A 15,531-nucleotide genomic window follows, 5' to 3' on the forward strand; every position below is an offset into this window, starting at 1 on the left:
TACTTGTCGTTCTATGTGCACAGCACATCTCCCAGGCAGGACAAGATGCCAAGCCACCAGATATCACGAAGTGTAATAAAACAATAAGCTATTGTCATCCTGAACTGAAGAAGTGCTGTGTCCATCTACAACAGATTTCATTCGTAAAGAAGAAAAAACTCCCAAACGGAACACAATTATGGATTCACTATTCAAACTTTTTATATATATTAAAAAAAAAAAGTGTTTTTACGAAGGCGAACATTGGACTCACATTCAGGAGGACACACATTGAAATCTGCAACTAGGCAGCCAGATTTAGGTTTTCTGTGATTACTCTAAATTGCTTCAGGCAAATTACAGAATCATTCTTTTGAAATGGTATGACAAATTTCCTTCCCCATCCTTGAAACAGACCAAGCTTGTTCTCTGATTCTGATGACCTCGATGTCAAAGGGGCAGTACATGCTTAGTGGCTGATAGATGAAACTGTGATGTGTGGTTGCTACAGTGTTCAGCAAGTTTAGAAGAAAGGAAAAGAAAAATTATGAAGTCCAGCACCAAACAAATTCTATTCAAACAGTTACCAGGCTTTTAATTAATTACCGTCAAATAGATATCATGGTACAGACCTTCAACAAACAAACAACACTGACTGAATAGTCAGCTGCAGAGGTAAGTTCACAGAGAAGTTAGTTGAATGTCTCAGAACACCTGTTATTGCACTAAAATCAAGAACAGCTTTTTTTACAAACAGCAAACAGTAATATTTAAAGGGAAGCAGCAAGACAACAGCTTTCAACAGGCAGTTATTAAAATCGGTGATCATTTAACGCACAGGTACAATTGGCCAAATGCACTGAAGTTTAGAAGAACTTACTGAAGTTCAGAAGAACTTCTCATATGCAGTTACCATTAATTATAAAAACCACTTGTCATTACATTGAAATCAAAAGTACAGATACAGGCAAAAGTAACTGCTCATAGCCACTAGCTCCAAACTGTGCTAGTATGGCCACTAACAGAAACTACTTGGCAGCACAGACAGTGACCGCTTGTGAACCAGATGCTCCACCATCATCATGCTTGACCATTGGTTCCCACATCATCAAAAGCCTCGAGCCACTTGCACTTCCAAAACAAATTCCAGTTCCCCACCGACCTCACTGATGACAAAGGCTTCCCACCTCGCGCTTTTATTGCTAACGAGTGCACCACTCACGAGGTCCAAAGTAAAGAGGCGAGGACAATCCCAGAGGGAGGAAATCAATTGACTATTGGGCAGCATAATTGAAGTCTTCTGAAGACCAACCCCTCATCTAAGAACCTGAAACAACATTTTGGAAGATGTGCTTCATGCCAAAGACCTAGAGTAAGACCTCATAGTATTTGTGAGAAATGTCTTCAGAGACATTGGCAAGAACTATGTAAGGATAGAATGACCTGGAAGTGGTTTATACATACGTGTTCCAAACATTGTGAAGTTGGGAATAGATGATGATGATGATGATGATGATGATGATGATGATGATGATGGCAGATGTTGAAAAACCTGAAACATAACTCTTATTATAAAAACACACAGATATTGTCCTCTTGACAAATTCAGGTGTGGTAATATATGTAAGAAACATTTCCAATGTATAATTTATACTTACATCTATACCCATGTGTTTACAGAGGGTCTTGCTGTGGGTGTAGGCTTTGGTGCCATTGGCAGTTCTCCATCTGCAACATTTGAAAATGCAAGGTATGTTCCATATTTTGTTTGTATTTTCTTACTTTCACTGAAGTCTCTTTTCGTATCACATGTAGAAGTCGCTCATTTTGCTGTTAATGGCTTGTACACTCAACAAAGATATTGACTTGTGGGAATCACAGCCTAAATTAAAGCCTGGTACAGCAGTGATGTGAATGAAATTTGACATGCCATATTTTTCTATTTACTGTCTCTGAAATGCTACAAATGACATGGTGCAGTTTTCTTGTTTGTTTTTAGATGGAGTGTCCTGTGGTTAAGTGCCAAAAAGGCATTACTCTTGTAACTACACTTGTGACATTTGTCTACTTTATTTCCTCATTGATTGTCCTCAGTGTCAATGTACTGCATTGCTACACTGGCTGAAAAATGGGTGTTGGAAGTTCAACACTGACTACTTTAAATGATGTAGCCAACATGTGCACATTTGCGTTTCACAGTTCTTTACTATCACTGTTCACAACCCCCCATTAATACACAGTTATATGGCCAGTGCACTATTCATTAACTTTCAATAAGCCTCATTAATAGGTTGCAGGCAACTATCCACATACTGCTACAGTAGTTTACTGTTGAACATCTATGAGCAGTAAAAGTCTAGCCACATAGTTCACAATTCTTGAAGAATAAAAAGGTACATATGGAACAGACACTGTCATTGTTTTAACACACAGCTAATTGTGTTACACTTATTTCACAGTTAAGTTGATGCATTTGTTATTGATCTAACCAACACAAGTTTCTTGTCTGAAACTCGGCCGTGGACTGACCGGGTTGGGACCAAAAATTGGGCCCGTATATATCCTCACAATAATAGGCACTGAAACTATACAATGATTGATGTTTAATTTACAGAAATTATTATTGAAACTTAATTCATCAAATTAACTGAATACATCGAAAAATTGTGTCTTTTTAACAGTTTCTTCTACTGCAAGAGTTAGGCCGAATTATTTGTTTGATGAAATTAACAGATATTGTTATGCAAACAATACTTTTGACAAAACTGTTAATTACTTTGGAATTAATGAAGAGCTGGATTTGCTAACATGTTTTCGAATAGAGCCAAATAGATCCTTGAAGAATATTATTAGTTGCTTCTCCAAATGTTTACAGTTAGTACAGAATTTATATTTGTTTATAAGTCAACAATAGAATTTAAGTTATGAAGCAATTACTGATTTCACCCTGTTACAAAAGTATTAACTAGGAATAGTGGAAATAAATTAGAAAATCAATTACATGCATAGATCTTGGCACAAAATTAGACCTGGCGTTATATTCTCTAAAACTGAGGGCCAACCTTTCTCTTTTATGAAAATGCAGATTATGCTAATGGTAATTAGTTAAAAGTGAAAAAATGAATTTTAAGGAGGCAGATGGCAAAACGAGAGGAAGTAAAAAAACATCCCAGCTTGTTTTGTCACACACTCATTAGTGTTCTTTACATTTATGAGCAGATCTGTACAACCAATAATGTGATTGACTCCTGTGTACTATGGAGGATAATTCAAATTTCAACCATAGCCATTTTGTGTGCTGTCAAGTGTACATGTATTTTGAGGTTTTCGGCAGCCCTAATGTGTCTTAGAGCGTGCAGTAAGACTTTCAAGTGGAAGTGAGTTAAAGACGATATTATCTCAAGCATATTCTTATCAACAAACAATGTTTATATAAATAAATTGCAACTGTATCAGTGGAATGAAATTAGTTCATAACACAAAAATTCACTGTCTTCATTGAAAAATGTTATTTGGAATCATTGAAAAACTGATTCCATCTTAATGGGAAACTTCTATTGCTAAATTTTTGGTATAGCAATCCTGGAGATGCCAAGCAGACATAATCTTATTCCTGTGTAACACTGTTGTGTCAGGATCTAAAGATCTCCTATACTCACAAGGACAAACCTTGTGTATCATTTCCTCATTCTCAGTATAGAAACAAGAATATTGAATTTGTATACGTGACTGTAGGTGATTGTTTATGTTCTTGCCTGAAAGTTATGCATCTATCATAAATATTGTTTAGAATGGGTGTTCAGATGTTATGGAGAGGATAAGAATTTGCCAAATAACAATAAGGGTGAAAGTAATAAGAATTCTGACAGTTGTTTCTTAAAGCTCATGTGTTAACTCTAGGGGCAGCACTTGTATCTGAAAGTTTAGTATTATTTATAGTTAGAATGGTTATAAATAAATCCTCTTACATCATCATCAATGTGGTTTCTTAATGAGTCAATGGATGACATGCGAAATTCTGTGGTTTAGTTCTGATTTGACTTCATAAGAATAGATACTTAGCAACCGTTCTACAAATGAAGCTCTGGTCAATTTTCATGCATATGTAAGTCTGAGAAATTTAGTTGATTGTGAAGTATACTGTCTCAAAGATTGGAAATATTTTCAATTTAGTTTCATTGCCCGTTGACCATTCATGCCTCAAATTTACCCCTTCAGTTACTACTTGTGAAACACCCAGGGGTCTCCTCAGTATTTATACCACTTGAAACACGAAGAAGTATTTGGTTGTAACCATAGCATGGATACCCTACTCACAACACTTGTTGCCAAGTAAGTGCTTTCACTGTTGATCCTGTGATTGCACGATGGAGCATTTTGAGCTTGTGACACTCTGTTCAGACATTTTTCCTTGGCTATGCATAAAGATTTAATCAATAATCATGCACTGCTGAAACAAAAGGATATTGAGCAATATATTGTTACATTAGATGTTCTGATACTGAAGGCAGCTGTTAAACAATTCAACTATAAATGTATATTCCGCCCGATAATATGAATTTCACGCAGTTCATGCTTCACTCCAAGCAAATATAAAGCAAAAACAAAGAGATTGGTTCAGCTGAACTCCACTCTATGTGCAGTATCTTCACTGATTTTTATTTAACATGAATGTCTGAGGATGTATTTCCTGGTCACTAGAAGAAATATTGCATTTGGCTCAGAAGATATGCTATAGAATTGTGTGTAGTTCTTAGTGCCAGATGAAGTGACTGATGCTATAGAATTGCACTATCAAATTGTAGCAATATATGTGCGCCACTGAGGCGTACTGAAATGAAAAAATGCATTCTGTTGATTTTGCATATCATATGAAAGTTAAGTAGGAATGCACTTACAATTCAATTAGTATTAAAAGATAATTTTGGTGAATCCCCTTAAACCTAGGGTCTGAGTGACCTGCTCCTCTCCTCCACTTTTCATAGAGGAACATATAGTTTCAAAAGTAGAAATATTAGTTTTAATTTCTTAATTTACGCATTTTATCATCTGTACTGGGAGTTGGGCACCTTGGAGGTAAGTACCAGCCATCCTTTGTTTCTTTTAATGTTAACGATTTTCTCAGTTGAATTTGCTGTTTTATAGAAAGTTTAAAAGTATCGTACATCATGGATGTTGAATATACCTTGCAATTATACTGTAATTGCACTTCCAGTTTGTGTATCCCTTAAGGTAGATGCTGTTATGTCCAAAGAAAGTGTGACATATACCCAGTTTGGAATCTCTGCTTATGCAGTGGAAGAGGAGTATGAGCAAACTCGCTTGTTGACTTTCTGCTGTCATTTCCTGTCCTGTTTTCCTTGTCCACTAATTTTGTATTGTTTTTATTTACTTAACAGTCAATGAAAAATCCATTTTAGTGAGAATTAATTAGAGAAAAAAATATAATGTGAAAAGCAAAACGTTTCTTCAGTGGGCATGGTTCAAAGATTCTGAAGTTGAATGCATTTTAGACTCTATCAGTTTACATCACTAGCCAGATGCATAATTTGAACCTGTTAGCAGTTTCATCTGCATTAAGAATGCAGCATTTACTTCTGAAGATTTTCATTTACAAGCCACATATACATTGATTACAATGTTTTGTTTTGAGTATTTAATGTATTTTTCCCAGTTAACTAGGCAACTCATCACTTTCACAAAGATTTAAAATTTTTCAGAAAATTCAAAGATTTGAAACTTACGGCTTATAAGACTGTGAAAATATTATTGGCATCAGATTTTCTTCCATAAAATTAATAGATATGTCAACCAAACAAAGTGAAGGATTATAGTTAACATTCAGCTTTTCATTTATTCTGTGTGGTAACTTAATCATTTTCTCCAAGAATTAGAATATCCTTCTTGTTGCTTTGTGTGTGTGTGTGTGTGTGTGTGTGTGTGTGTGTGTGTGTGTGTGTGTGTGTGTGTGTGCACACGCGCACTCGCACAAGTGAGTGAATTTAGAATATGTAGTTCTAATACAAGATGTAGACAACGGATAATCGGATATCAGAAGAAATCATGCTCATGGTTAACACAGTGACTGCCACACCTGTAATGATGATTGTTTCATGGCCAGGCCAGGCCAGGGTGTCAGATGTGCTGGTCTGCTGTGGGTGCCGGTGAGCACACAGTGTTAGACATAAAGCTCTGCTTGGGGTCAGGGGCTGAATACAACTCACTCGTGAACACTGCCAATACAAATGTCAGTTTCAACTGCTAGAAAGAGCAACTGAAAATGTTCAAGAATATAGGACTGAACTTTGGTAAGATAGAATGTCATTGACCAGAAATAAATAACAACTCATCCTTCTTTGACTGCATTTTAGAAATATTCAAGGGACAATCGTATGGTGTTCTTAACAAATCTTAAGAATTAACCATGCCATATGAGCAGCAGTTAATGATATCTTATCAGTTAATCGTATCTTAGACGGGAACTGGAAGTAGAATGGTAAACAATGACTTTGCAAACATAATCATGGAAAATGAATTTACAACTTGATGTGAACTTATGACTGAAGTGAAATGAGAACAATAATAAAGTAACCGAGGAATCGTATCACTAGATCAGTATGGAGTCTGACTCACAAATGTAAAACCTATACAGGAAACCATTGATGCTAATAGTTGGAATATACAGTTCCTGCCTACAAAAAATTATTTGTTTTAAAGAAAGTGAATGGCGCAAGTTTCTCCAAAATCAGAGGTTCCAAACGATTAACACACTCAAGAAATTCAAAACAAAGGTTGGTGACAAGTACGAAATGTTTGGATGTTTAATTGAAATACAAAGATCCACCAACCATTGATGGGCCACTAGCAAAACAACCATCAATGAATGATACATAAAAATGCTCTTTTAAATACTCAGTATGGATATTAGTATAACAGACTGACTTAATTTGTACCACCATACCAGTAGTGTGATGCTGACCTTAATAGGAAAAGGAATTAAAAGAAAATACTAGGCAATATTACATAAGAAAAGCAGTAATGCAGTAAAAAATTGAACAAAATGAACCAAAGAGGAAGGAGTTGGGGGGCTAAAGGAGAAATTACAACTTCAGGAACCTACACCTTATATGGATGGACAGGAGATCACCAGATGGATAAAGAAAGAGTGGGTATACAGAGCTACAGACTGATTTTCCAAATGCACAAGTTACAGGAACGTAGAGCAAATTCCACTTTTATACAGGAAAGGAAAATCATTGAAAGATTATGAGGAAATGCAGAATGAGAAATGAATACTCAGATTACAGCACTAGCAGTAAATTTCTTGGACCTGTAATATAGTTTAAATTTGTATGACTAACATTAGGAAGCAACATCAAATGGAAAGAATTTGTGAAATCAGTGATAGAGAAAGCAGGAGGAAGACACTGATTTGTTGATATAATTTTGTGAAAGTGTGGTGCATTTGTTAAGAAAACAGCTTATATAAGATTCAAATGTCATATACTGTAGAGTGCTTTGTTTTGGAGCCTTACCAAGTCAGCTTGACAAGCGTACATCGGAAGAATATGTAGACACTCTGCTAGCATTGTATTAGATCAGTATATCCTGTATTAAAGTATAACAGACTTTTAAAGGGAAATTTAATGGGAATTTGTGAAAAATAGGGACATTGTTACAGCTAAACTACGTTGAAGAAATTGAGAGAACCTGTTTTGGAACAAGATTGACGAACCATTCTTCCATCCACCACTATATATGTCACTTAGTGAGAATAAGTTGAAGAGAGATTGAAGCACATGCAGAGGTATATATTTTTCAGTCGCCGCATTAGTGAATGGAGCAGAAAGGGAATAGCTAATATTGGTATGGAGTACACTCTGCAATAGACTGCACAGTGGCTTGCAGAATGATACATGGATCATCCTCCTCAGCTTACTTGACACCTACTTTAGCTATATGACGCCCTTCTAGTTTCAGAGAATTATGACATATGTCCTTTGACTCTATGCATCCATGTAACTCCAGATTTTTTCTTATTTCTACATGTACATATGTACTCTGGCAACCACTGTGGAGTGGATGGCAGAGAGTACATAGTTCTTCTGGTTTCACTATTGTATGGAATGTGAAAAAAAATGAGTGTTTAAATGCCTCCACTCTTGCTATAATTAATCTCATCGTGTCCTCATGATCCCTATGGGAGTGATATTTAGCGGGTTGTTGTAATATGTTCCCTAGAGCCGGTTCTTGAAATTTATTAAGCAGGTTTTCTCGGGATAGTTTACATATGTCTTCAAGAGTCTGCCTGTTCAGTTTCTTCAGCATCTCTGCGACAGTCTCCCATAAGTCAAATGAACACAGGACCATTTGTACTGCCTATATCTGTATTTTCAATATCCCCTGTTAGTTGTATTTGGTGCAGCTCCTACACACTTGAGCAATATTCCTGCCTCATTTGCGAGTGACTGGATGCTAATTGTGGTGCCACTAACAGCCTTTACATGTGACCAGAATTTCTTTGAGTTTTGTGGAAGCTCATTTGACAGTATTCTGCCACGGTAGTCATTGAAGGCTTCACACATTGCCCTCTTGACAGCCAAATGTGTTTCTTTCAGTATCTCTCTATCTGTAACCCCAAACTTTGTTTTACACCTATTATGCAGTAGTCTCTGTTTCTTCAGAAGTTTCTTCATAGTGACTGTGTGTTATGGAGGTCCCTCCCATTATGAACTGCTATACTGGGTACACACATGTCCAGTGCATGGTAATTATTCTTTTAAACTTGAGCCATAATTCATTTGCATGCTTCTGTCCTGTACTGAAAGTTTCCTGTTCCTCATTGATATATGACTCTACTGCTTTTCATCTGGTTGTCTAATGCCTTTATGAAGTTTTTAGTGACAATTACTCAATTTCCATTAGGTAAAAATATGTCTTTTCATAACTCTTGGAATCCAGCAAACAAACTTCTTTGTCAATCTACTATCTTTTTGCCTTTCTGTATGCTCCACCCATATCAATTTCAGTAATTTTTGAGAACATTTCTCATGGGAACAGCAGTCTTGGAAAAAACAACTTTAAAAATGGACACAAGCAATCTCTACCACAATAACATTTATTTTGATGGTAACCAGTTTTGGTTGTTGTAACTCCACCGACATTGTGGTTTTACAGTACCTGCTACATTCACAAGTACTGCCTACCATCATGCTATGAGGGTCTGGGGATAATTAAAAACTGACACTGTTGACTGCAGACAAACAATACAAAGACATCAGGAAAGCGAAGGTGGATCAAATATCTTTCATTAACACATATTCACCTTTGTATTCCTAGTTTATCAGCAACTTTCCTCCAGGACTGTTAGTAATACTTTTGGTGACATGGAGCCTTCTTGTCTGATTCATCTTTCAATTCTGAATCTCCGTCTATCCTGAAGTCTTAATGGAAACCATACCACAAATGGGTACAGGATAGTTCTTTAATGATGTTACAATCTGTATGAAGTTATAGAGAATGGCAGTTGTATCAATTTGAGATAATCATTCCCAGACTATGGTTCTCCAAGTCAAAAATTATAAGCAAAACCGAGAAAATTTCATATTTGCCATCAGCCTGCTACCTTGCATTTTATGTTATTGAACTGTTCTCCCAACTCCACTAACCTAGCTTTAAATGCTAAGGTTTTTGTATTTATTGTTCCTAAATAAAAAGAATTAGTTGGATTTCTGAGATCAGTCTTGGTGTTTGTGTTGCCAATTTTTGTGTAGTAAGGTCCAGCACGGAGATGCCTGAACTCGCCGCAAGGCGTGATGCCATTGCATGAGTTCTTCGTAGTCTCTACTACTCCCAGTGTTCGTTCATCTGGTCCAGATTTCCGTTGTACCAGGAACTTGGGGCGTGACAATAGAGCCTCTGGCAACTCTCTCTATGGTATTGTGCCCAAAGAGATCTACAAGACATGTGAATAGCAATCACAGCGTGGGCTTGTGTTGTTCTAATCTCATATCTAGGGATCAGTATGACCAGTTTGCTTGCTGGTCAGGGACCTCCTTTCGAAACTGTCATTTCGTTTTCAGTCAGCTTTTTGTGACTTGTGATATATGTAGTCCAGATCCTCAGTTGTTATGCCGTGTCTGCAGTTCGTTTTAATGAGCAGGCCATCTATATTTATTCCATCAGGATTGTTATTCTATGAATACAAATAACTGTAAGGCATGATTCGGATCTAATGTGGTTGGTTCCTATACATCTGGATTTGGGTGTGTGTGTTTTTTTCCTTCACACTTCGCCATTCATTTATAGTACTAAGTGAAGTACGTGTGTAAAGATACTGGACTCCTACACAGGAGGAGTGGAAGTCAGTCCATCCGGATCTGAACTTCCTGATTCAAGTTTTCAGAAGTTTCGATATATTTCAAGCAGATGCTGGGCTATTTCCTTCAATGAGACCAGGTCAATTTCTCCCGTATCATTGTTTTATGTAGTGTTTCAATCTGTAATGTTGTCGATGATGATTATACAGTAAGTTGCAGCATTTCTTTTTTCTTCTTGGAAAATGCAGCATTTCTTTTTTCTTCTTGGAAAATGCAGCATTTCTTTTTTCTTCTTGGAAAATGCAGCATTGCATGTGACTTGTGAGGAAAAGGAGATTTTGAATGTAAAAAGAAATCTATTTTGAATTCTCGTGTCGCCCCGTAAGCGAATAATTCCAAGGTGCCTTTTCGGAAGGGTCGTTGCCCTGACGCACCTGGTTTATCGCCGTGTGCGCGACCGTTGCGACAGAGGTGCCCTCGGATTTGCGATGACCACCTTTCTAGAAGGGAACAAAAGGAAGGAGAAACGGCAGCTGTATATTGAGAAGGGCGCAGCTGCCGCATGTGGCGCTAAGGGAAGGGTGAGCTTTCCGCCAAGGGCAGGCCTACAGGCGGCGCGAGCTCTGGGCCCTGTCGCACTCGCGTAGCCTCGCGGATGTTCCCATAATGACGGCCATCCGTTGTATTGCGCATGCGTCGCCTCGGGTTTCGTCAGTCCATGGCGCACGTGCTGTCGCTCCACCACGAGAACGCCACCCTCCCAGTCTGCTATGTGTTTTTCGTTTTCCCGTACCGCACGTACCTGCCCAATTCCATGAATCATTAATCTACAGCTTCCCTGCGGTTGCTTTTGTTTTCGGCGAGTTTAGATTGCAGCGCTGTTACTATTTACTCATTCGGTCTTACAGTCTTTGGACCGTCTCCTTGTGTAGTGAGAGGAGCTACCAGCCTCTGAGGTAGAGGACCTCAGTTCGATTTCCAGTAATCGGGGAAGATCTTTCTATGTGTGTGTGTGTGGAGGGGGGGGGGGGGGCGAATGATCTTTCCACCCAGCCTCGTGATGCAAGCCAGAGAAGTTGTTTGAAAAACTGAATAGGCAAATTTATGCGGAAGCCGCCGAAGTGACGCTGGAAGAATTTCGGCTCAGCTGGTAGCTGGACATAAATTTATTTATTCTGTCCAGATCCGACTGTTAATTATACAACACTTTTTTGGTTTTAAAATAAATGTATCAGGACACCTGTGCTAATTTATTTATTCTGTCGAGATCCGACTGTTAATTATACACTTTTTTTATTTTAATATAAATGTATCAGGACACCTGTGCTAAATGGCTATCAGACTAATTCTTGGAGATAGCCAGGCGAATGTGTGTGTGTGTGTGTGTGTGTGTGTGTGTGTGTGTGTGTGTGTAGCGCGCGGTCGAAAGACAGGAAGAATCTCAAATTGTGCATATACAGTATTAAGCTTCTTACTGCCTTTCGACCGTAATTAGTTGTTAATAATCAATAAAAGTAACATATTAACATTAAATTTAATTATTATGTGAAAACTAAATGTGCGAAACACACAGTCTGTTTGTGATTGTTACGTGCGCATTTTGAAACCTTTATATCTACGTGCAACATGTTGCTCCCAGATATCTGAAGACGGCTGAAATGCGTTATATGCGTCATATGACGAGCAATAAAGTCATTCTGTTTTTAAGCATGGTCTTTTGATCAGCGATCAATCCAGCTTTATTGCAGTGCGACTGTTAATTATTTGTGCGAAGCTCCACAATGTCAAATATTGGATCTATTGATTACGCTGTTCAAGCAAGCACTGTTACTCAATTAAAGCGCAGTTCACATACGTTCAAATAATTGCCAGGAAAGTCGTCCTGGAAACAAATTAATTGTATATCTGTTAAATAGACAGAAATTAGTGTAAGAGTCTTGAAAGGCCTTATCTACAAAACGTAGAATACTTGACTGCTAGAAAGAATTTATTTAATAATTTCACAAGAAAAAATGTTATCTCTTGTTTGGCGTTGATGTAGTGTGTGATTGATGGCAATACCTTTGAAGTGCTAAATATGACTTCCACCATATCGGATTTCTTGCGCAGTTAACAGATTCGCAGTTCAGAGAAACTGGCACCAAAAAGTTGCAGTACCACTGCTAATAAGTGTTATTGCCTCATCGGAAACACAGCAGTTAATTGCTTATCAGAATTAAGTTCTTACGTCAAAGTCACGAAGGAATGAGTTGTCGCCTGTGCGTTTTGTGTACATGTGTGCAAGTCCTCGTGGGCGTTTTACATTTAGTTTTAGAAGCCAGCCGCCACTTCTGGCAACAATATTTTTCTCTTCTATTAAAATTTCCTTTTGGTATTAATGGTAAAAGTTTTGTTGCAAATTTTAATCGTGGGCTGATTATTCACAGCGACCTAGAATAGGTGGACAATCTCAGTTTTCACTGTTTCTTCGAAATTATATTCAAACCAAAGATGTCGATTCTGCTCCAGATATTATGTTTGATTTCATTACAACGTTTTACATATATGAAACAACACTAGTTAATGCGTAAAAATATTAAATTCTATAAAGCAAAGTTAACGATCAGAATCTTAATATTGGCATTACACACTGCCTTATTTCTCGTGTCATTTTACGTCGCAAAAACATCTGAGCGTAGACCCATCGGCAGGAATGTAGTTTTTGAGTCTCATTACGATGGTATTCCGATGATAATCAGCATCAGTCAACAATGCTGACATGATTTGTAGTGAAGTCGAGCTACATCTCAAATAAGTGTTTTCATTAGGTCCAATGTTAAATAGTTTTGGTGTTAATTATTTTGTGCATAGTATTTAAATACATTCTGTTTCTTATTTACCATAATTTATCACAGACTCCTCGAAGAGAGAGAAGCGATTTTAAAAGTGCACAAGTCCCACCACATTACAAGAATCAGGGAGCTGCCAGTTCTTGTTACCGATGTAATTTGAGTCATAAAATAACTACCTGTCGCAAAATGAGTAGTTTTCATCATTACAGTCATCGTTACGTCTGCATCTGCTGATCCAGTAGCAAATAGTACGCGGAAATGACTGTTGGTGAGCTTCTGTAGGAGCTCGAACCTTTCTGATCTTACTTTTTTAGTCTTTTCGCAAGATATACCTAGGAGGATCTGTAACAGTAAACCACATCGTAATGCACAGCGCCTCTCACGCAGCATCTGCCACGGGATGGCTGAAGATCTCCGTGACGCCTTCGCGCTTACACGAACCTTTGACGAAACGCACTGTTCTTCTTTGGGGCCCCTCTGTTTCTTTTGCCAGTCCTATCTGGGGTGGGGTCCCATACGACAAGCAGGACTACAGTATCAGTCGAATGAGAGTTTAACTAATCCACCTCCTTCGTTATTGGAATACACTTCTTGTCGATTCTTCCAAAGAATATCGTCTGATATCTGCCTTTGCTACGATTAGTTGTATATGGTCGTTCCACTTTAAATCGCTCTGTATACATACTCCCAGATATTTAATGCATATGATTGCTTGCAGCTCTTTGTTCGGAATTTACTTCCCATCTGTTCATGCGCAGTACGTTACATTTTATTAATCCTGAGTGTCAACTGCCAATTCCTGTACTAAACGTCTATCCTTTGCAGATCTCCCTGTATTTCGCTACCATTTCCTGCCATTGTGACTTCTCCCTTTACAACAGTGTCATATTCAGACAGCCTTATGGGATTTCCGATGCTATCCACTAGATTATTTATTTATCCTGTGAACACTATTTGTGCGATAGCACTCCCATGGCGTACGCCCGAAGCTACTTTTACATCTAAATGTTTCTTTTCTTTAAGAATGACTTCTTGTGATCTTCAATGGGAAGGCTTGTTTGATGCAGCTCTCCACACTACTTTATTCTGTGCAAGCCTATTCATCTCTGAATAGCTACTGTAACCTACATCCGTTTGATCCTGCGTGCTGTATTCGTCCCTTGCTCTCACTCTACAATTTTTGCCCCTTACACTTCCTTCCATTGCCAAATTGTCAGTTCCGTGACGCCGTAACATGTGTCCCATAACCGATCCCTTCTTGTAGTCAAGTCGTGACATTTATTTATTTGTCCCCCAGTTCTAATCAGTACCTTACGCGATTATTACTTACGCGATATGCTAATGTAACCTTGAACATTCTTCTGTAGCTTCCTACATCAAAAGCTTATATTTCCTTTCTGTCTGAACTGCTTACTGTCCACGTATCTCTTCTGTAAAGGGATATACTCCAAAAGAAAGATAGTGTTATATTTGCTCGAAACGTTTTAATTCAATCCATTTTGTTCACTGGGCACCAGTGGGGAACTACAGCGAATACCTTCCGCAATTGAATCAACACAGCAGCAACTTGAGCGCCAGTAAATACTGCACTTTGTTTCGGGACGATCAGAACGAGAGTTTCGTACGTCTGTTCGACGACCTTTCTTCAGGACGGAGTAACCTCCGCATTTTTCCAATCGCTGGGAATGTTTCGCTCCTCCAACGGCCTTATGGTTCACTGCTGCCAGAAGAGTAGCAGGTTCTTTCGCATATCCTATGTACATCGAACAGTGATCTCATTAGGTCCAGACACCTTCCCTCTGCTGAGAGATTTTAATTGATTTTCTATCTTGCGGTCACTTATTTCGATATCGTATTATTTTGGCGTTCATACGACGATTGGAAGACGGAATCGTAGTTCTATCTTCCGAGTGAGACAGTTTCGGAAAGCGGAATTTGGTATTTGATCCTTCCTCCGTTTCGATTCCAGTGTTGTCACTGACTGAAGTGATAAATGGCTTAGGTGCGTACACCGACTAAACACAAGAACAAAATACCTTAGGAGTTTCATCATTCCGATTGATAGAATTTTACTTCAGATTTCATTGAACGCTTCACGCAGGACTTCCTTTAAGCAGATTTTTTATTCGTTCCGTTTTTGTTTGTTACCAAGAATTTGGCTACGTTTAAATCTATAGTGTATATGTATGTATGTATGTGTGTGTATTAAACCGGAGATCTAGAAACGACGGAGAGGCTTCGTCCCGCCGTAGCCCTCAGTGGTTCACAACCTCACAGCAGTCCACCCACCTCACCGCCGCCCCACACCGAACCCAGGGTTATTGTGCGGTTCGGCCCCCAGTGGAAACACCCCCCTCCCCCCCCCCCCCCATCCCTCGGAACGTCTCATACCAAACGAGTGT

General features: G+C 38.4%; 1 protein-coding gene across 4 annotated transcripts in view; it reads left to right on the plus strand.

The window, feature by feature from the left end:
- The window catches only part of LOC126251653 (zinc transporter ZIP11), a 426,866-nt gene that overhangs the window by 102,159 nt on the left and 309,176 nt on the right, over positions 1-15,531 (plus strand). For all 4 annotated transcript variants that reach the window (XM_049952212.1, XM_049952213.1, XM_049952214.1 and 1 more), the window contains one exon: positions 1,660-1,729. In XM_049952212.1, coding sequence (XP_049808169.1) covers positions 1,660-1,729 — 70 coding nt within the window. The remainder of the gene's footprint in view (positions 1-1,659; positions 1,730-15,531) is intronic.

The sequence above is a fragment of the Schistocerca nitens genome, chromosome 4, assembly GCF_023898315.1.
Source record: "Schistocerca nitens isolate TAMUIC-IGC-003100 chromosome 4, iqSchNite1.1, whole genome shotgun sequence".
Taxonomy (NCBI): Eukaryota; Metazoa; Arthropoda; class Insecta; order Orthoptera; family Acrididae; genus Schistocerca; species Schistocerca nitens.